This window comes from Triturus cristatus, chromosome 6 (genome assembly GCF_964204655.1).
Source record: "Triturus cristatus chromosome 6, aTriCri1.1, whole genome shotgun sequence".
Lineage (NCBI taxonomy): Eukaryota > Metazoa > Chordata > Amphibia > Caudata > Salamandridae > Triturus > Triturus cristatus.
Genome location: NC_140589.1, coordinates 1,379,213,852 through 1,379,237,802, shown reverse-complemented (window position 1 = coordinate 1,379,237,802; position 23,951 = coordinate 1,379,213,852). Strand labels below are relative to the sequence as shown.

The window sequence follows — 23,951 nt, the reverse complement described above, 5'->3', positions numbered from 1 at the left end:
TGCTATCTGTGCCGCCATCGACATCTACCTATATCATACACCAAGAAATGGGCATAGGTTTTGTATCAGATATCATAGGAATGGCTCCTTTACTTAAATGGATAGGTATTTGGACAATACGGAGCTTGAGATGAACTGCAAAATCATACGCGATTGTTTAATTCTTGATTTAGCAAGTAGTATCCCCTGGTTAAGTTATGTCAAAAGGATTGCATCTTATTTGGGGAGACCAGAGCTATTTAGATCCCCGGAGAAACTCCTAAAGGCGGATATGTTCTGGGTTAAAAATACGTACCTGCAGTTATCAAAAATGGATAGAGAGTCCAGGGCATTAAGGAAGCTCCTTGTACGGCATACCAGTTGTTATGCGCATCACAAACGATCGAGCCATATTTAACTATAGTTACAAATCAGCATCATCGTTTTCTTCTGGTGAGATTCAGACTGAATCAATTACATTTGCTCCTTGCTGAACCAATGGGATGGAAAAAGCTGGAGGACCTGAATGTATGTACTTGTGATCATTTATCCACCCAGGACTCAATGCATTTTGTATTATTTTGTGAGCATTTTTTGCATATCCGAAACCGGTTCATTCTACCAATTTTAAAAGGCAAAGGTTTTAATCAGGCTAGACCTGCTTTTATATATCTATAAATGTTGACCAATGTTTGGGAAATTTTTAACATAGCTAGCTTTCTGACTGCAGGTGTCAGATTAAGGAGAAATTGAAGAACTGTTAATAATTAGCACTTTTTTTTTAAACTCATGAAATATTTATGTGCCTATTGATGATTTAGATCTTGTTATTTGTATTCTGTGATGAACGTGATTTTGCAATAATTTTAAAACATTTTTACTTTGTTTTTTGTAGTATACCTTTAGGGTTTTAATTAACCGAATAAAGTGAATTTGATTGACTGACTGACTTTCTATCCGTCTATGAGGAGTAAATCACTGATCGTTTTATAGTTAGTAAAGGTCTTCGACCGTGTTAATAGATCCAAGTTATGGCATCTGCTACTGAAGTTAGGATTGGATGAAAACATTGTAAATTTTTTGGCGCATCTGTATCAAGATCTTAGAGCCACAATGAGATTTGACCAAAAAGGTAACCTTACACGTAGCATCCGCATTATCAAAGAAGTGAGACAGGGTTGCATTTTAGCCCCACTTTTATTCACCCTATATATTAATAACCTTGAATCAGGTTTAGTGGGTGCTAGTTTGAACATCCCCTGGGTAGGAGAGCGATTAATCCCGGCTCTCCTATACGCGGACGACGCTGCCTGATTAGCTAGAACGGCGAATGGCCTACAGCATCTTTTAGCAACTTTTGCCGTTTTTATGAAGTCTCTGGACTTGGATGTTAGTTTCTCCAAGTCCCATATTATGATTATGGGGGTAAAGCCCAAGAAATGTAAGACCAATTACTGTGAAGGGAATGAACTAACAAGAGTGGCGTCATTTTTATATTTAGGAGTATTATTTGATGAAAAAGGCACATGGATCCCACAAATGAAAGCCAAAAGAAACTTAATGGCCAGATCAATCATTGCAGTCCTAGATTTTGACCGCAGATTGAGATCGAAACCTATGCATGCTATGTTAAATATCTACAGGGCTAAATGCCTTGCTATAGCAAGCTATGGTTCTGATCTCTGGGGATACAGAGATGCCGGTGTGTCCAAATAGTGGAAAATACATTTCTGAGAAATTTGCTATCCGTGCCGCCATCGACATCTACCTATATCATACACCAAGAAATGGGCATAGGTTTTGTATCAGATATCATAGGAATGGCTCCTTTACTTAAATGGATAGGTATTTGGACAAATCCGGAGCTTGAGATGAACTGCAAAATCATACGCGATTGTTTAATTCTTGATTTAGCAAGTAGTATCCCCTGGTTAAGTTATGTCAAAAGGATTGCATCTTATTTGGGGAGACCAGAGCTATTTAGATCCCCAGAGAAACTCCTAAAGGCGGATATGTTCTGGGTTAAAAATACGTACCTGCAGTTATCACAAATGGATAGAGAGTCCAGGGAATTAAGGAAGCTCCTTGTGCGGGCACACCAGTTGTTATGCGCATCACAAACGATCGAGCCATATTTAACTATAGTTACAAATCAGCATCATCGTTTTCTTCTGGTGAGATTCAGACTGAATCAATTACATTTGCTCCTTGCTGAACCAATGGGATGGAAAAAGCTGGAGGACCTGAATGTATGTACTTGTGATAATTTTTCCACCCAGGACTCAATGCATTTTGCATTATTTTGTGAGCATTTTTTACACATCCGTAACCGGTTCCTTCTACCCATTTTAAAAGGCTAAGGTTTTACTCAGGCTAGACCTGCTTCTATATATTTACAAATGTTGACCAATGTTTGGGAATTTTTTAACATAGCTAGCTTTCTGACTGCAGCTGTCAGATTAAGGAGAAATGGAAGAACTGTTAATAATTAGCACTTTTTTTTTAAACTCATGAAATATTCATGTGCATATTGATGATTTAGATCTGGTTATTTGTATTCTGTGATGAACGTGATTTTGCAATAATTTTAAAATATTGTTACTGTGTTTTTTGTAGTATACTTTTATGGTTTTAATTAACCGAATGAAGTGAATTTGATTGACTGACTGACTTTCTATCCATCTACGAGGAGTAAATCACTGATCGTTTTATATTTGGTAAAGGCCCTCGACCATATTAATAGATACAAGTATGGCATCTGCTGCTGAAGTTACGATTGGATGAAAACATTGTAAGTTTTTGGGTGGATCAGCATCAAGATCTTAGAGCCACATTGAGAGTTGACCAAAAAGGTAACCTTACAGGTAGCATCCGCATTATCAAAGGAGTGAGACAGGGTTGTATTTTAGCCCCACTTTTATTCACCCTATATATTAATAACCTTGAATCAGTTTTAGTGGGTGCTAGTTTGGACATCCCCCGGTTAGGAGAGCGATTAATCCCGGCTCTCCTATATGCGGACGACGCTGCCTTATTAGCTAGAACAGCGAAAGGCCTACAGCATCTTTTAACAACCTTTGCCGTTTTTATGAAGTCTGTAGACTTGGATGTTAATTTCTCCAAGTCCCATATTATGATTATGGGGGTAAAGCCCAAGAAATGTAAGACCAATTACTGTGAAGTGAATGAACTAACAAGGTGGTGTCCTTTTTATATTTAGGAGTATTATTTGATGAAAAAGGCACGTGGATCCCACAAATGAAAGCGAATGAAATGAAAGAAACGTAATGGCCAGATCAACCATTGCAGTCCTAGATTTTGACCGCAGATTGAGATCGAAACCCATGCATGCTATGTTAAATATCTACAGGGCTAAATGTCTTGCTATAGCAAGCTATGGTTCTGATCTCTGGGGATACAGAGATGCCGGTGATGTCCAAATAGTGGAAAATACATTTCTGAGAAATTTGCTATCCTGTTCTGCCATCGACATCTACCTATATCATACACCAAGAAACAGGCATAGGTTTTGTATCAGATATCATAGGAATGGCTCCTTTACTTAAATGGATAGGTATTTGGACAAATCCGGAGCTTGAGATGAACCGCAAAATCATACGCGATTGTTTAATTCTTGATTTAGCAAGTTGTATCCCCTGATTAAGTTATGTCAAAAGGATTGCATCTTATTTGGGGAGACCAGAGCTATTTAGCTCCCCAGAGAAACTCCTAAAGGCGGATATGTTCTGGGTTAAAAATACGTACCTGCAGTTATCACAAATGGATAGAGAGTCCAGGGAATTAAGGAAGCTCCTTGTACGGGCACACCAGTTGTTATGCGCATCACAAACGATCGAGCCATATTTAACTATAGTTACAAATCAGCATCATCGTTTTCTTCTGGTGAGATTCAGACTGAATCAATTACATTTGCTCCTTGCTGAATCAATGGGATGGAAAAAGCTGGAGGACCTGAATGTATGTACTTGTGATAATTTTTCCACCCAGGACTCAATGCATTTTGCATTATTTTGTGAGCATTTTTTACACATCCGTAACCGGTTCCTTCTACCCATTTTAAAAGGCAAAGGTTTTAATCAGGCTAGACCTGCTTCTATATATGTACAAATGTTGACCAATGTTTGTGAAATTTTTAACATAGCTAGCTTTCTGACTGCAGCTGTCAGATTAAGGAGAAATGGAAGAACTGTTAATAATTAGCACTTTTTTTTAAAACTCATGAAATATTCATGTGCATATTGATGATTTAGATCTTGTTATTTGTATTCTGTGATGAACGTGATTTTGCAATAATTTTAAAACATTGTTACTGTGTTTTTTGTAGTATACTTTTATGGTTTTAATTAACCGAATGAAGTGAATTTGATTGACTGACTGACTTTCTATCCATCTACGAGGAGTAAATCACTGATCGTTTTATAGTTGGTAAAGGCCCTCGACCATATTAATAGATACAAGTATGGCATCTGCTGCTGAAGTTACGATTGGATGAAAACATTGTAAATTTTTTGGTGGATCAGCATCAAGATCTTAGAGCCACATTGAGAGTTTACCAAAAAGGTAGCATCCGCATTATCAAAGGAGTGAGACAGGGTTGTATTTTAGCCCCACTTTTATTCACCCTATATATTAATAACCTTGAATCAGTTTTAGTGGGTGCTAGTTTGGACATCCCCCGGGTAGGAGAGCGATTAATCCCGGCTCTCCTATATGCGGACGACGCTGTCTTATTAGCTAGAACAGCGAAAGGCCTACAGCATCTTTTAACAACCTTTGCCGTTTTTATGAAGTCTCTGGACTTGGATGTTAATTTGTCCAAGTCCCATATTATGATTATGGGGGTAAAGCCCAAGAAATGTAAGACCAATTACTGTGAAGGGAATGAACTAACAAGAGTGGCGTCATTTTTATATTTAGGAGTATTATTTGATGAAAAAGGCACATGGATCCCACAAATGAAAGCCAAAAGAAACTTAATGGCCAGATCAATCATTGCAGTCCTAGATTTTGACCGCAGATTGAGATCGAAACCTATGCATGCTATGTTAAATATCTACAGGGCTAAATGCCTTGCTATAGCAAGCTATGGTTCTGATCTCTGGGGATACAGAGATGCCGGTGTGTCCAAATAGTGGAAAATACATTTCTGAGAAATTTGCTATCCGTGCCGCCATCGACATCTACCTATATCATACACCAAGAAATGGGCATAGGTTTTGTATCAGATATCATAGGAATGGCTCCTTTACTTAAATGGATAGGTATTTGGACAAATCCGGAGCTTGAGATGAACTGCAAAATCATACGCGATTGTTTAATTCTTGATTTAGCAAGTAGTATCCCCTGGTTAAGTTATGTCAAAAGGATTGCATCTTATTTGGGGAGACCAGAGCTATTTAGATCCCCAGAGAAACTCCTAAAGGCGGATATGTTCTGGGTTAAAAATACGTACCTGCAGTTATCACAAATGGATAGAGAGTCCAGGGAATTAAGGAAGCTCCTTGTGCGGGCACACCAGTTGTTATGCGCATCACAAACGATCGAGCCATATTTAACTATAGTTACAAATCAGCATCATCGTTTTCTTCTGGTGAGATTCAGACTGAATCAATTACATTTGCTCCTTGCTGAACCAATGGGATGGAAAAAGCTGGAGGACCTGAATGTATGTACTTGTGATAATTTTTCCACCCAGGACTCAATGCATTTTGCATTATTTTGTGAGCATTTTTTACACATCCGTAACCGGTTCCTTCTACCCATTTTAAAAGGCAAAGGTTTTACTCAGGCTAGACCTGCTTCTATATATTTACAAATGTTGACCAATGTTTGGGAATTTTTTAACATAGCTAGCTTTCTGACTGCAGCTGTCAGATTAAGGAGAAATGGAAGAACTGTTAATAATTAGCACTTTTTTTTTAAACTCATGAAATATTCATGTGCATATTGATGATTTAGATCTGGTTATTTGTATTCTGTGATGAACGTGATTTTGCAATAATTTTAAAATATTGTTACTGTGTTTTTTGTAGTATACTTTTATGGTTTTAATTAACCGAATGAAGTGAATTTGATTGACTGACTGACTTTCTATCCATCTACGAGGAGTAAATCACTGATCGTTTTATATTTGGTAAAGGCCCTCGACCATATTAATAGATACAAGTATGGCATCTGCTGCTGAAGTTACGATTGGATGAAAACATTGTAAGTTTTTGGGTGGATCAGCATCAAGATCTTAGAGCCACATTGAGAGTTGACCAAAAAGGTAACCTTACAGGTAGCATCCGCATTATCAAAGGAGTGAGACAGGGTTGTATTTTAGCCCCACTTTTATTCACCCTATATATTAATAACCTTGAATCAGTTTTAGTGGGTGCTAGTTTGGACATCCCCCGGTTAGGAGAGCGATTAATCCCGGCTCTCCTATATGCGGACGACGCTGCCTTATCAGCTAGAACAGCGAAAGGCCTACAGCATCTTTTAACAACCTTTGCCGTTTTTATGAAGTCTGTAGACTTGGATGTTAATTTCTCCAAGTCCCATATTATGATTATGGGGGTAAAGCCCAAGAAATGTAAGACCAATTACTGTGAAGTGAATGAACTAACAAGGTGGTGTCCTTTTTATATTTAGGAGTATTATTTGATGAAAAAGGCACGTGGATCCCACAAATGAAAGCGAATGAAATGAAAGAAACGTAATGGCCAGATCAACCATTGCAGTCCTAGATTTTGACCGCAAATTGAGATCGAAACCTATGCATGCTATGTTAAATATCTACAGGGCTAAATGTCTTGCTATAGCAAGCTATGGTTCTGATCTCTGGGGATACAGAGATGCCGGTGATGTCCAAAAAGTGGAAAATACATTTCTGAGAAATTTGCTATCCGTGCCGCCATCGTCATCTACCTATATCATATACCAAGAAACAGGCATAGGTTTTGTATCAGATATCATAGGAATGGCTCCTTTACTTAAATGGATAGGTATTTGGACAAATCCGGAGCTTGAGATGAACCGCAAAATCATACGCGATTGTTTAATTCTTGATTTAGCAAGTAGTATCCCCTGATTAAGTTATGTCAAAAGGATTGCATCTAATTTGGGGAGACCAGAGCTATTTAGCTCCCCAGAGAAACTCCTAAAGGCGGATATGTTCTGGGTTAAAAATACGTACCTGCAGTTATCACAAATGGATAGAGAGTCCAGGGAATTAAGGAAGCTCCTTGTGCGGGCACACCAGTTGTTATGCGCATCACAAACGATCGAGCCATATTTAACTATAGTTACAAATCAGCATCATCGTTTTCTTCTGGCGAGATTCAGACTGAATCAATTACATTTGCTCCTTGCTGAACCAATGGGATGGAAAAAGCTGGAGGACCTGAATGTATGTACTTGTGATAATTTTTCCACCCAGGACTCAATGCATTTTGCATTATTTTGTGAGCATTTTTTACACATCCGTAACCGGTTCCTTCTACCCATTTTAAAAGGCAAAGGTTTTACTCAGGCTAGACCTGCTTCTATATATGTACAAATGTTGACCAATGTTTGGGAAATTTTTAACATAGCTAGCTTTCTGACTGCAGCTGTCAGATTAAGGAGAAATGGAAGAACTGTTAATAATTAGCACTTTTTTTTTAAACTCATGAAATATTCATGTGCATATTGATGATTTAGATCTTGTTATTTGTATTCTGTGATGAACATGATTTTGCAATAATTTTAAAACATTGTTACTGTGTTTTTTATAGTATACTTTTATGGTTTTAATTAACCGAATGAAGTGAATTTGATTGACTGACTGACTTTCTATCCATCTACGAGGAGTAAATCACTGATCGTTTTATAGTTGGTAAAGGCCCTCGACCATGTTAATAGATCCAAGTTATGGCATCTGCTGCTGAAGTTACGATTGGATGAAAACATTGTAAATTTTTGGGTGGATCAGCATCAAGATCTTAGAGCCACAGTGAGATTTGACCAAAAAGGTAACCTTACACGTAGCATCCGCATTATCAAAGGAGTGAGACAGGGTTGTATTTTAGCTCCACTTTTATTCACCCTATATATTAATAACCTTGAATCAGTTTTAGCGGGTGCTAGTTTGGACATCCCCCGGATAGGAGAGCGATTAATCCCGGTTCTCCTATACGCGGACGACGCTGCCTTATTAGCTAGAACAGCGAAAGGCCTACAGCATCATTTAACAACCTTTGCCGTTTTTATGGAGTCTCTGGACTTGGATGTTAATTTCTCCAATTCCCATATTATGATTATGGGGGTAAAGCCCAAGAAATGTAAGACCAATTACTGTGAAGTGAATGAACTAACAAGGTGGCGTCATTTTTATATTTAGGAGTATTATTTGATGGAAAAGGCACGTGGATCCCACAAATGAAAGCGAATGAAATGAAAGAAACGTAATGGCCAGATCAACCATTGCAGTCCTAGATTTTGACCGCAGATTGAGATCGAACCCTATGCATGCTATGTTAAATATCTACAGGGCTAAATGCCTTGCTATAGCAAGCTATGGTTCTGATCTCTGGGGATACAGAGATGCCGGTGATGTCCAAATAGTGGAAAATACATTTCTGAGAAATTTGCTATCCGTGCCGCCATCGACATCTACCTATATAATACACCAAGAAACAGGCATAGGTTTTGTATCAGATATCATAGGAATGGCTCCTTTACTTAAATGGATAGGTATTTGGACAAATCCGGAGCTTGAGATGAACCACGAAATTATACGCGATTGTTTGATTCTTGATTTAGCAAGTAGTATCCCCTGATTAAGTTATGTCAAAAGGATTGCATCTTATATGGGGAGACCAGAGCTATTTAGCTCCCCAGAGAAACTTGTTCTGGGTTAAAAATACGTACCTGCAGTTATCACAAATGGATAGAGAGTCCAGGGAATTAAGGAAGCTCCTTGTGCGGGCACACCAGTTGTTATGCGCATCACAAACGATCGAGCCACATTTAACTATAGTTACAAATCAGCATCATCGTTTTCGTCTGGTGAGATTCAGACTGAATCAATTACATTTGCTCCTTGCTGAACCAATGGGATGGAAAAAGCTGGAGGACCTGAATGTATGTACTTGTGATAATTTTTCCACCCAGGACTCAATGCATTTTGTATTATTTTGTGAGCATTTTTTGCACATCCGAAACCGGTTCATTCTACCCATTTTAAAAGGCAAAGGTTTTACTCAGGCTAGACCTGCTTCTATATATGTACAAATGGCCAATGTTTGGGAAATTTTTAACATAGCTAGCTTTCTGACTGCAGCTGTCAGATTAAGGAGAAATTGAAGAACTGTTAATAATTAGCACTTCTTTTTTTTAACTCATGAAATATTTATGTGCATATTGATGATTTAGATCTTGTTATTTATATTCTGTGATGAACGTGATTTTGCAAAAATTAAAAAAAAAAATTACTATGTTTTTTGTAGTATACATTTATGGTTTTAATTAATCGAATAAAGTGAATTTGATTGACTGACTGTCTTTCTATCCGTCTACGAGGAGTAAATCACTGATCGTTTTATAGTTGGTAAAGTTCCTGCAGCTTTCGGCCAAATGTCTGTCTCCCCCTCAACGTTTGCCTCAAAAAACTGTGGAGCCTTATCAAAGCCAAGTCTGATGTCCTGGCGACATTACCCCTCTCTCCAACACCATCCCCCTCTCCATAGTAGTTTTGAAAAGAAAAATAAATTCAGCAGCTTGATCGTCCTCCACAGAACTGTAGTTTACAAGCAGATAACGTAAGCGGGGGTACATTGAGTACCACAAACTGTTAATGGCAGAAAGTGTAGCACAGTGAGCTGAATGTTCCGTACTGATGAACGGTGCTGCTTCGGAGGTAATGATTTTTTAATTCAGGCAAGGTACACTCAGCCTTCACCCTTTCGAGGCCGGTACAGTGAGTACCATAATTTGGGTAACAGTGACATCTGATATCTATGTGCAGCACTTAGAAACAGCAGAACCGTGGCATTCATTTAGCATTTTTTTTTTAAGTTGCTGTTATTCCCTTGCTCGGTCTCTCTGGCTACACGGGTGCCCTCTAGGCCAGTGCCCTCTTCACGTCCCCACATGCCCTCCAGGTGCCCAGTGTGTACTGGGTTTGGCAGTGTTTTAAGATCTGAAAGGAAGTTATTACTGCCTGAATGAGTGTGAGGAGAGGCCCGGGGCATCAGACTGCTGAAGACCCCCTGCTCGGCTCTGAAATCCCTTGACACTCTCTGCACCACACCCAAGGGGCAATTAGAGCCACATTTGCTTCCCATCATCTGTTTGAAGATAGGGATTGGAGTCTGCCCACCTGGTGGTAGGATTAGACCGTCAAAATGGGTGAGGGTGTCTTGGCGGGGACGAGGGACCCCCCACCCCTACAGAGGTCAATTAACATCAACATCCAAAGCAATGACCGCTTTCAAGCAAAACACAGGCTCAGCCATCTGCGGGGACCGTGATGCCAAACGTCTGTCTCTCCTTCTAACACCGCAGGAAGTTAACAGTGGGGTAACCCAGGTGACTGGGGTGTGAGAGACCTGTTATCGAGAACGGAAGACTGGGCAAGGGTTAACATAATGTCAGAATCACGTATGGCACAGCAGAGCTTTCGCACATGTTAACACAGTCTTTCGAGGTTTGCTGCCGGCGACAGCAGTTATTTTATGCCATTGTCATTGGGGTGTTGTGGTGGAGTCAGTGTCCCTGCATCTGATGCGGTAGACACTGGGTATTCTCTTGGTAATTATATGATCTATGCATGTCTTACTGGTTATTGTGCCTAGAAGCTGCACCCCCTGGCATTTGTCTGCGTATCACAAATGGATCAAGGTGTTAGTTTCATATCTGAACTATACATTGACACCATAAGTGTTTGTAGATAGCAGGCAGAAGAACCTCTAAGGTGAAAACATATCCAGCAGCTTGAGCGCAGAATCCAAATCCGCCATCAGCTCCTGTGGGGAACAACTGGTCGGTAGAGAGTTGAGTGGAGTAGAAAGAATGATCAATGCGACGAGTAGCTAAATCTATCGGGCATGATTATATTTTTGTCTTGTGCAATACTGTGGTGTCTACTAAGAAAAGAGTCACAAGTGAGAGGGAGGAGAGAGAGTTGCAAGAGTAATTTCAGTATTGTCTCTTTAACCCACTTGACCACACATAGCTTGTGATCTCTTTACACTTAAATATGATCCTAGTGCCCACTGGCAGCAAGTGTGCTACTTCTGGGTCTAGTTTGGCATGGTCAAACAAATTTTGCATGGTCTGGCACAATTTGGCACTTTTAATCTGGGTCATCGATGATTAGTATTCAGCTTCTTTCGAAGGTCTCTCCTGATCACATTGCAATAGTTTATGCACCACTTGACGAGTAATCTTGTTATGTAAATTTCATGGGATATTTGAAGAAGGAAAACATTTTTGGTGCATGGAGAGTGGAACTATGTATTCATTTGAAAGTATTTCCAGTATTAATTTGTCTGTACCCTCAGCAGCAATACACCCCTACCTAAAAACTGTTCATACACATGTTTTCTAGCAAAAATGCTGTTTTCATCTGCTTACTAAGAATATACTCCGCCTATGGCTCAATGCCACATACTTTTGTTACATCCTGAGAGTTGGGCGTACGTCCATTGTTATCATATGTATTTTAACATCAACAATTGTATGTATCACAATTATGTACACATCACACAATTGGGCAGGTGTTTTATTAGATGTTTTCTTCGGGGAACAACCTTTACAACGCAACTTTTACAACGCACTACACTTACAACACATTTTTTACAACGCAACATCCACTACAACGCATTCCATTACATCGCATGACACTACAACGCATTTTTAAAAACTACCTTTACAACGCATTCCATTACATCACATACTACCTTTACAACGCATACCATTACAACGCATAATATTACACTACACTATCCAACACTTACCCTACTGTTGCACCCCCTGGAGTTAGAATAGTAATTTTTACCCCTATACTATCCAACACTTACCCTACTGTTGCACCCCCTGGAGTTAGAATAGTAATTTTTTCCCCTATACTATCCAACACTTACCCTACTGTTGCACCCCCTGGAGTTAGAATAGTAATTTTTACCCCTATACTATCCAACACTTACCCTACTGTTGCACCCCCTGGAGTTAGAATAGTAATTTTTACCCCTATACTATCCAACACTTACCCTACTGTTGCACCCCCTGGAGTTAGAATAGTAATTTTTACCCCTATACTATCCAACACTTACCCTACTGTTGCACCCCCTGGAGTTAGAATAGTAATTTTTTCCCCTATACTATCCAACACTTACCCTACTGTTGCACCCCCTGGAGTTAGAATAGTAATTTTTACCCCTATACTATCCAACACTTACCCTACTGTTGCACCCCCTGGAGTTAGAATAGTAATTTTTACCCCTATACTATCCAACACTTACCCTACTGTTGCACCCCCTGGAGTTAGAATAGTAATTTTTACCCCTATACTATCCAACACTTACCCTACTGTTGCACCCCCTGGAGTTAGAATAGTAATTTTTTCCCCTATACTATCCAACACTTACCCTACTGTTGCACCCCCTGGAGTTAGAATAGTAATCTTTACCCCTATACTATCCAACACTTACCCTACTGTTGCACCCCCTGGAGTTAGAATAGTAATTTTTACCCCTATACTATCCAACACTTACGCTACTGTTGCACCCCCTGGAGTTAGAATAGTAATTTTTACCCCTATACTATCCAACACTTACCCTACTGTTGCACCCCCTGGAGTTAGAATAGTAATTTTTACCCCTATACTATCCAATACTTACCTTAAATGCAATGTAATATTATGCGTTGTAATTGTATGCGTTGTAAAGGTAGTATGCGATGTAATGGAATGCGTTGTAAAGGTAGTTTTTAAAAATGCGTTGTAGTGTCATGCGATGTAATGGAATGCGTTGTAGTGGATGTTGCGTTGTAAAAATTGCGTTGTAAGTGCATGCGTTGTAAAAGTATGCGTTGTAACGTCATACATCCGTTTTCTTCTCCCTCCTCATTTCCTCTGTATTGCTTCTCATTATTAAAAACTAATAAAGCTTCTTGAACAAAAATAAACAAAAAAGAATATCGTTCTCTTAGACACATAATGTCTTTCTCTGATCACAATCCCCCATGTTGTCATTGGAAAGTAAGCATTACTAGGTGGATTTTCTATGTCTTCAATGTAACACGTAACATCATATTGCCTCTCCTTATCGTTGATATATTCCTGCCCCCAAATATTCAGCTAAGATTAAGGTGTATGTTAAAAGATGTGCCGTGATACGGAGAGCTAAGAGTGAGGTGGGTGGTTTACAAATTTGGAGTTAATGTGTGTGCAGATTTCAGGAGTGGATTGTCTGCGATGCCATTGCTATCAACAAGCTAATGTGCTTTCACCATGGGGCATATCTACAATGAAATGGCGCAGCACGGCGCTGTAAGCAACTTCGCTGAGCTGCATCATTTAAAAAAATGCAGAGATGCGCCGGATTTACAAGAATACGGCACACCTTTGTGCTCTCCCCTGCGCCGGCGCACAAACAGCAGCCGTGGCCAACACAGGCACCCTTGCACCATGGTGCAAGAGTGCCTGTGCTGCAGGGATTATTGTGTTTATGCAGGAAGGGGCACCTTCCTACACAAAAATAATCATTAATGGTGTTTTGCTCCTTAGAAAGAGCAATAAAGGAGGAGAAATAAAAGTATTTCTCCTTTTGTGCCACTTAAACACTTCCTTCTGGAAAGGCGTTAGTTTTTGGCGTAGCCTCAGATTTATGAATCCTCGCAAACATGGGGTAGTGTCAAAAAGCCAAGGGTGTTGTGTGGGAACACCAATAGCAACACCCATGACACGTCCCTTTGACACAGAGTACTGCATGAAAAAGGACCATAATTTCAAGGCCCTGTAAAGCCACGCAAGGTGGCTTTGTGTGGCCTTGTAAATATGGGCCAGTACACAGTGCCCCTGGAGCATCAAAAAAGTGATGCTCCGGTGGTGCTAGGAGCTTGTAAATATGCCCCTATGTTTCATCACACTGATTTATGGAGAGCTCGAAAATGTAGGTACTGATTTGTCATTGTCTTCCACCCTTTTTGACGTCTTGGGATTCTCCACCTTTCGCAAACTCAAGAAAGAACCCCCTTACTTCGCGAGACAATTCTTTCTCGCATTGACTACTGCTTTGGCTACCCGCACATCATGTTGGGGATACCCTGTACCACCTTTTGCCATTTCTGTCTTGTGGGTAAAAAAGTGTTGAAGTTTATGTATCAAGAATGAGTCACATCCTATGGAGTTGTCTCCAATTCTGTATGTGCTTGATTGGTGAGGTTACATGCTAAATAATTCTCTCTCTGCCCCTACAAAAGGGCTTATTGACCACTACTCTGAAAAAAAGCATGTATGAAACTCCTTGGAGATTTTCAAAGGTAGGGCAGCCCTTGCACATACATATACTACACAGATCCAACACAAACTATGCTTCCTTAGCTGGGATAAAAGGTCTAATTTTCAAACACCATATACTGACTTTGTTATGGCTCATTTGATAAATGAAAATGGGATTATAAATGATATTGTGAAATATAACTGTGCGTCAAATTTCAGACTCCTTAAATGTTGCTGGCATTTTATATTAATGTAAGTAGCTGTTTCACACTCCAGTAGACGTGTTAAATTAATTTACTCTTAAAAAACATCACAGGGACTCTTTATATTTGCATTTTAGTCCTAGCTGGACAGTGTTTAATGTCCTTGGACGTGCAGGGCACAGATACATCAGAGGATGTAATTTACATTGAAAATAGGATGGATTCTGGCACAATGCACAGTGCCAGAATCCTTGATGCATTCATAATTGCGGATCAGAAAAGTAAAGCAATGTGTGGGTTCAACAGTATAAGAGGGCTCTCCTCTACCATGACACTGGGATTATTTGAATAATTGAGTTGTCTGTGGAAAATATTTCTTTCAATGTCTATCAGCCACACATGTACATCCTCTGTTCAGTTGACAAGACAAGAATAAAATAAAATAATGTTTGCTCAGATGGATCTGAAACTTTGAATCATATCTTGTGCACATGTCGAGGCCTAAGCGCTATTTCAAGGAGAGTTCTAAAACCATTATTTAACCATTTGGGCGTTAGAAGTGGCCGGCTTTAGGGCGTTGCGACCAGTGCGGCTGCACCGGGCGCTGACCTTAAGGGGGCACTGACCTCATGGAGAGGGCTGTGTTTAGCAATAACTTGCAATTTAAAAGCAACTGCTCCAGAGTTCCTTGTGCTTCCAGCTTTCAGGCAGCAATAAAAATGTCAATATAGCTCTTGTGATTAATGTTCCTGCTAGAGAGAGAGATGGGTGTTTTGTCTAGTGCCAGTTTTGACTCGCCATAAAGTAGCGCAGAGGGTTAATATGCCTGCTGAAAAGAACATAGCTGTATTTTATGTGGATAGCTTAATGGATTAGTAAAGCCAGGCTTTATCAGCGCTTTACAACAAATGAAATGTATGTGAGAGAGGGACTATGGAGAGATGAGGGGCACTTTTGCCAGGTGGTAGTGAGAGAATCTGAGGAGGTAATGGGGTGGAAGCGCCCAAAAAGATTGTCGGACCGGGTGCCACCAGCGCTAAAGCTGGCCCTGGGCACTAGGGAACGGATTGAAGCAAGTACAGCCTGCTTGAACAGTGCAGACTGTCAGCTGCTAGGGTATTTATAAGAATTGTCAATAAACAATGTTTAGGTATATTGTTATAAATGTTTGATGCTCTGGCAATCTAAGCTTTCTGGAAGGATTTAAACAGAGACTTGTTTTCGTTTTACCCTATTTTTCTATTAATGTTAATTATTTGTACAAAAAAAAAAGTACTTACTGTGAGAAATTAGGGTATTAGTTGAGGGGGTGAAAACCCCCTCAACTAATAACGACAACCTTTGTCAATGTGAACCCTTAAAGTCACTAAATTAATCTGATTTTAAACCCCTGGTCGCTATGGTACAGAGCTGATAGGCTTAACTTAGAGGCAGTCTGTAAAGTATTTCTGCAGCACCAAAACAGAAATAATTTAAAGCACAACACAAGAACAATCCCAAACCAATTTAGAAAAGAAAGTAAATGTTAATAAATAAAATAAAGCCGAAACTACAAAAATTCAATAAGGAAACCAGAGTTTTGAATTTTTAAAGTTTAAGGTTCAAATTAGCACCAAAAAATGTGATGTGCCAACCCCGGTCATTGGGTTGGGCTTGACCAGTCCATAGGTGCAAGTTAAGGCCGATCACGATAGAGAATGGGTCAGATACAGAAATTAGGTTTGACCACTTCAAAAGTATCACCTTCGGACACTGTACTTGATTCACAAAGGTAAACTTACACTTTTGTGTAAGTTTACTACTTTTTGGTATTCACAAAGGCAAGTTCGTACTAGTAAAGTTTGACTTTTGGTCTAAGTTTACCTTTGGGAAGAGGGATCCATGTCATTGGATAGTCGCTGGATGAGGTCTCGGTGATACCGCTGACTTTTGGTGGGAACGATCTGAGCTGGAGAAAATTTAATTTTGTGCCCAGAGAAGGTCCTTCGTTGGCTGGATACTTATGGTGTCTTCACCCAAAGAAGATTTCAATTTTTGAACTTATTTATTTGGAGCTCAGATTCTTCCAGTGAGTCAAGGTTACAGACTGTAGCCGATAAGGGCTCCAGGAGGCTGGGTACCTTCTCCACAAGGTCACACTAAATCGAATTTGCTCCTGCTGAAGAGCTCCAAGCGAGAGCAGTCTGACTCTTTGGCACAGTGAAAACAAACCTTTGTCGGATCGACTTGGCAGGTTGGTCCCAGTCCTCCAAAATTCTTTGGCGCCCAAAAGTTTCTAAGTCCTAGGTTTCAGAAAACGATAAGATGGCCACAATTTGACTGCAGCCAAGGGTCCAGGACCTTAGGGACAACACTTGGGAGTCAAGACTCACTCCAGCAGAGGCCAGAAACAGGGTCCAGGGCAGGTCCATGTGAAACTGGTCAGCTGGGCAGTTGCAGAAAAGGCCTCTTGTAGCTTGTTGAGTCCCTGTAGCTTGAAAAGGAGGTCTGCCTTGTAACTTTTGGAGTCCACTTCCTTGCCCTAGGTACAGGAGGGAGGGCAGATCCAGTTTTCTAGGCTCTTTTCAGGTCACAGACAGGAGGTCCAGTCCTCTTCTGTTCTTTCGCAGGTCCAGAACGTGTTCTGAGGTGGCTACAGTTGGTGCCATATTTATGCCTGGTATCAGCCTGTGGGAAGGGATAACTCCAGGCCCACTAACCTATCTGGTAAAAGTTCCTTGGGGCAACCCTAGCCACTTTTGCAGCAATTCCTGTGTGCCCTACTGCAAACAATCCAACAATGCCCCTCTCTGCTAAAATCCAAGATGGTAAAACCTTTCTTCGCTTGTGCAGACCATGTATGCCCACCCCAGAAGTGTGGCCAGGGAAATGAGCAACCCCTCTTCTGTGGTCACTCTAAAGCAGTTCTGAGTCAGCTTCTCTCCCATTGGAGTTAGTGCCTGTCTGACTGGGAGACCAGAAAATTTACCATGTCCAGGTGTCAGCTAACATTTGCTTGTGAAAGGGTAGGATTCTTTGAAGTTAAACAATTTCCTGGACACAGCTCAGATGGTCATCATGCCAGAGGAACAGAACACCTCCCCATGCCAAGGCCTTTGCTCAGCTGTGGGAACAAGTTATCCCACCTCATCAAGAGGGCAATTCAGCTGCCAGTGACAGTTGGACTCGTGCAAATGGGGATCCAGAGGCTTTAGGCAGGGAAATGGTCTGTTTTGAAAAATACCTTTTCCAAAATATATATTGCAAATCTGACATCCCCTGTGAACTGGGCATGTAATAAATATTTGCAAAGACCAAGCATGACACATGTAACAGCTTCCTAGCAGGAGATAATATTATTAAATGTAATACTGTTCCAAAGGCTTTCCTTAGCAGCAACCAACCCTGCTACATGAAAATTGTTTTAGAGTCTATTTTTAGGACACCCTAACTTATGAGCAGTAAGGTCTCCTTAGGAGTGACATTGTTATTTAAATGGAAGGTTTAGGCCTGTCAAAAGGGATTACTTTGGCAGTTGTAAACTGCACAGCCAGGCTAGATATGGTAGACAGCCATACATGTTTACACTGTCATTGTAGTGAATGACATAATGGGTTCTGCAGTTCACTTGTGGATTGAAACCTACAGACCCTGGCTACACTTGTGTACCATATACTAGGGAAGTAAAGGTAAGTTAAATATGCCAATCAAGGGTATGCTAATTTCATCATGTTTATAAGGGAGCACAAAAATATACAAAAAGTGATGGATGGAATGCTTGAATTAATCTCAGCCACTGGTAATTACTTAGGGCCACATCCCAATCCATTGTTATTTTGCACACCATGCCACTTCAGTTTTGACCCAGTTAATGCAAATCAGTCGTAACCCTGCTCCAATAGGAACAGTCCAGTCCGAAGTGCCAGGCCCAGTCCTCCCTGAAATGGAACACAAGCAACCCAGGACCAGTTTAACCCTAGTTATGAACAGAGAATATTGTTTTCTATATATTTTAGTTTTTGCAGTTTTATATGGCTCAAAATCTACCCGAAGATATTGGAGCGCTTTACATGAGCACCTGTTACATTACACAAGGTCACATTCATGTTTTTTTAAGTACAGGGAGGATAACTGATTTGCTCAGAATCACAGGATGTTGAACTGAGGCCGAGACTCAAACCTTGTTTCCTAATTTAAAAGTTGGCAGCAGGGGCGTAGCTTGGTTAGTAAGACTGAAGGATTGTGAGCTTCAGATTTTCCCAATAATCACTGTGGCATATAGTATTATAATACCTTATAGTACAAGCAGGGTGCACGATAGGGGCTTAAGAGACAGCGGAAAGGTAGAGCATTGCGGATTGGTAGGGGGTACTAAGTGAGAGAAAGCATTATTTTGTGAAATAAACAAAGATGTTGAAGTCTTTGCTAGCAGAGAGAGAGAGAGAGTGTTTTTGTCTGTGTGTGTAAAAATACCTAGTGAAATCTGACATACACCTCACCATACCGCACTGAAAGCACCTACACCCAACTATTTAGCACAAAATACATTTATTAGAGGGTGTAACACCCCAAACACCTCCCAAAGCTATGCCCCGGGTCGGCAGCTCTGGCCATAATGCCACATTTTCTCCCCTAACATCCTGTATACTTTAAAGATGGCTGCCACATTGTGTGACGTAGCATGACAAACCAATCCAGCGGCCATTTTGTAAGTTTAGAAAAACAATGTTCGCATATTTCTAAGATGGTCACCGCAGTGCATCTTCACCTTGCATCGTGCAGCATGGCGGCCATCTAGAAAGCACAGAAACAATGTTTTCTGTACTTTTAACATGACTGGTCACGGTCATTAGATTTGCCAATACCAATGCCTTTCGAAAGCATTGGGACTTGGCAAGGCTAATAGATGTGGCAGCAAAGCAATGGCAATGAGAGACCAATTGCCACTGCTAATCAGTGCAGCTATTATTGAGCTGGAGCTGAGCTGCCTCAATGAAATATGCTCAATGTGTAATTTGCCAACACAGGAAACATTCAGCAGCATCCGCACATTGGCTGCTTTCCTCTTGGAGCAGCAACCTGCAGGCAGTGAATGGCTTTCACTTCCAGCTGAACTCAAAATATTTGGCCTCATTTAAGGGCCATCAACTCTCCTTTTGTTTAATTATCATTGCGGCTGGGTGTTATCTGAATACCAAGATACCAATGCAAAGGAGGGAAACAAAGGCACACAGCTTGTTATTACTTGCCAAGTACTTAAGAGCAACTATAATTTGGAGAATGGTTTTTGACTTTGTTCAACCCCTGGATGTTAGAGATATTTATGCACTATAAGAATGAATGAGTAATTACACAAATAAATATGAGTAATTGCACTAATAATGGTGTAGGATGCATACTAATTATTTACCAATTAATTTTTTTCTTTAATTTCTTTTATACCCTACGATCCCAAAGTAGAGTGTCGGAGCACTTTACATCACACACACATTATACAGAGAGAATAAATCATACAAGTGTGTAAAAAAATGTACAAGAAAGTTTACAGAAGGGCAAGAGTTAAGTGTATGAGCCATATATCAGTAACTGAAGAGAGCAAAAAGTGCACACCGTTTTTTCTTGAGTTCCAATTTAAAGTTAGATTGAAATTGCTTTATCTTTCGCGTGCAGCCTGGACTTGCGTGATCTGCCTTGATACACGCGCATATAGACATATCAGAACTGGAGCGTTGAAGCACTCCTTTCCCAGACGCACAGCTTACTCCATGATTCTTCTCAAAATAACCACAAACTTGTCCAAATTTAACATAATTTATTGCATGTACTCCGAAATTCATTTACTCGTTTCTTTATCCATTCACATGTGAGATGCTTATGTGTTCCAAAGTTTCTCATGCAGCAGAAATGCCAATCCAGGCCTTTTTCTGGGGCACACAGGAATACATAAATCATCCCTGGTAATGAATCATATTCTACCCAATGCATTTCGGACTCTCCATAGCCCTTCTTCAGGGGTTCACTACAAAGTTAAAACATTAACGTTAAATGTGTGTTCAGACCTCAGTACTTTCCCTCTAAAAACGTAACTACATGCTTCGGGCACATATTCGTAGCATGTAGTTACGTTTTTAGAGGGAAAGCGCTGGTTCATAGTTGGCTGTAAAACATGGCAGGCGTTTCTGCACAATGTTATAAGCTTAACACTGATTTGAATATACAGAGTGCTTCGACGCTCCAGTTCTGACATAAGCCATACATCATCCATACTGGTAGACATCATATGTTAAGAGAGCCAGTCTGATGAATACAAAGTCTGGATTTAAAACGAAAACCAGTGGTTGAAGTTGTCTATACTAATCAGACTTTCCAAAGGAACCCTTTTGAGCAACCTTAGACTAACGAACAATTGAGCAAAAAATAAGATGCTAAACACACCCTTGCAGCTTTCATTGGTGCCAGTGAATAGCTCACTGTGCTACACCAGAAGGATTACAATTTATGAACTGCAAGTAACAAAAGGAGCTCTGTAGCTAAACCAGTAATCCACTGACCTATCTACATAAAATACAAATCTTTGTTCAGCATGTTACACAATGTGCTTTGCAGCAGGCCTGTTAACTTTCTGTACTACTTTATGAGAAAAGAATGAGTAGACAAAACCCAGATCTCTCCAGTAAGTGCATTAACCACCACAGTTATCTTTCAGTTATTATTAGCCCCTGGAAATTGCTGTGCCCACAAAGATCTCTGCAGGAGGTGCCTTAACCCTGTAAGGTACTATAAAATACAGCCACTTTGTGACAAATTAAGCCAGAAAAGATGTACTCTCTCATTTGTACTTGTTGCTCTTTTCTTTGCAACAGAGTTTTTTTAAATGTACAAGTTAACTGTCAGACTCCACTTCTCATGACTCAGTCCCTCATGACTCCACCCCCTTTCCACATCCACACCTTTCGCCCAATTTATTGGTACCCGGAGTATTTTCTTTCCCATATCCAGCACCGATGCCAAAGCATATTTTGTATGTAAGTGTAATTTTCATATTATTAGGTTTCATGTATTTCACATAATTTTTTGCTATTCACTTAATTTTAATTTGTGGAAGACTGGTTGGAACAGAAATGTCTTGCAGGAGTAGTAAAAATGGATGTGTGTTGCGGCCAAGTTCACCAACTGACTTTGGCAAATGTGGGGAAAAATACTTTGACCGGGTATCTCTGGTGTACTTTTTGTACAATTATCACGTTGATGACAGCCCAGATGCATTTTTCGTAATATGCATAATTTTCGTTAAAATGTTGCGAAAATTACTTCTCGAAAAATTACACCCATTCATAGCATATATTGATAATAAAACATCAGAATGTTTATATTTTCATAAACTTCATCTTTATTTGTGGAACTTGCGGTGGGGAATTGATGCTGTGAAGTTTAGGTAATTGTGTAAACCTATGCAACTATCCCAGTGTTCAAAATGGAAGATTACAGAGGAAAACAATCATGGGGATATTGATGACAAGCCTGAGTCGTATGGCCTCTACCTGACTCCTCCTGGGAAACAATGGGCGCAGTCATAGAGCTGGTAAAGTGCTTTTAATCTAAACGTGTGTTTTCTCTCGAGCCAGTGATGGAGCCAAAACCTCCGCATGCACCGTGGTTACCTCGTGCGGGCAAAAACCTATCATTTTAAGGAAGTCAGACATAAAGACTCCCCAGGTGATAATTACTGTAAACAACATCTTAATCCTCACCGTGTACGTTATGGGTTCCTCGGCTTCCTGTGAAGTAACAGCAAGAAACAAAGCTGCCAGAGACAAAACCCCCAGCATCGCGAATCTGAAAGACAGATACACAAATGTGCCTTTTAATTGTTTTTATTAGATTGTATGGGGGAAGGAAGGCATGAAATGGACATTTGCGTGAATTTGGTACTATAACGCTGCGTAAACTGCCAGGTAAACGCACCTACCAACCTGAGCGTCTGCCATTTATGTGGTGACATATTTTCTTACAGGATACCTCTGAGGTCAGTCGATTTCCTCGTTACTTGAGAAAACGTCAATAGGTCGTACTGTTTCACAGAGGTTATGGCATTTATCTCTTGCGCAGATTGTGTGATCCTGGGCACCTGTACCTGGGGCCCTTGAGTATTAGTTCCCATGATTGCACACATATTGACAGCGCTTAGAAAGGCGCCTAGACCCTGAATCAAACACGGGGTTAGCAGGGAGCAATTACATCGAAACAGTACGCCGTAATGTCAGTCTTGGTAGAGGTGCCTGTCCACCTTACCTGGGAGCTGATCTGTTTTGCTCACTTCAAACCAGCACGCGCTCTCTTTCTCTCTTCTCCCACCATCCTAGACTAAGGGCAAAGTTTTAATGGGCTCAGAAAGAAGTCGCCCAAGGATACAAACCCTAAACAAATGTCAGACGCAGTCTGAGGCAGCTTCTGGCAAAGGGCTCTTACCTGGCTGTGTACCTGTCTGTACCCGGCTCTGACAGGAGCTGCGCACTGGCTCTGGGTGAAGCGAGTCAGGGGATCTCACTTCGTAGACACCGCCAGGGAAGTGCTGGCGAGAGAGGAGTTTTCGTGCAGGCAGGAGAATGGAGCGGGGGTGGAGGCGGAGGGAGGCGGGCGGAGGGGAGGGAAGGTGCGTGCTTGACAGGGACCGCACTCCCTGCGTACCCGCCCGCCTCTCTCCCCTTCCTCCAAGAAGTCGGTGTAGCTGAGGAAAACGTGGTGCGCGTGTGTCCGATCCTACGTATTGTATTGGAATTGCATGTATATAGCGCTTACTACCGCTGACGAGGTATCGAAGCGTTTTTCGGCGAGTAGCACGCTACTCCAGTATCGTGCTGACATTCTGACAAACTCGGGTACCCACAGGGTTCGCACGGGCTGGAGAAGGTGAAATGATTTTGGTTTATTGTATAGGAGTGATGGAAGGAGCTTCTCTGTAAAAACACTGCAGCTTTTCTGACGTGATAATAGAATTAGGCATCAGAAAAGTGCCAGACCTTCAAAAGTAATCTGCATGAGTCTGACACATTGTGGGGTTACTTGATAGATATTACATTTTGGTTTGTACTTTTTTAGCCCAATTCTGGAGATAGATGTGTGTGTTGTTTTAGTATGGTTCATACCCCCCCCCCCCAGTCTTTTATTTACTTACTCATGTGACAGTTTTTGCGCATTTACTTCCTTGTGACTCTACACACCATTTTATTATACTATTGTTCCTTAGGAATATAATTCTGCTTCCACTCGTTTGCTGTGTGGATAGCACATCGAGGACAGGA

At 40.7% G+C, this 23,951-nt stretch overlaps 1 protein-coding gene across 1 annotated transcript in view; it reads right to left on the bottom strand.

The window, feature by feature from the left end:
* EFEMP1 (EGF-like fibulin extracellular matrix protein 1) overlaps positions 1–23,244 on the bottom strand; it is a 472,560-nt gene extending 449,316 nt beyond the window's left edge. Inside the window, exons 1-2 of the mRNA XM_085612379.1 lie at positions 23,119–23,244; positions 22,401–22,485 (exon numbers count right to left, since the gene is read on the bottom strand). Coding sequence (XP_085468505.1) covers positions 22,401–22,478 — 78 coding nt within the window. The 5' untranslated portion in view covers positions 22,479–22,485; positions 23,119–23,244. The remainder of the gene's footprint in view (positions 1–22,400; positions 22,486–23,118) is intronic.
* Between the last annotated feature and the right edge of the window lie 707 nt (positions 23,245–23,951).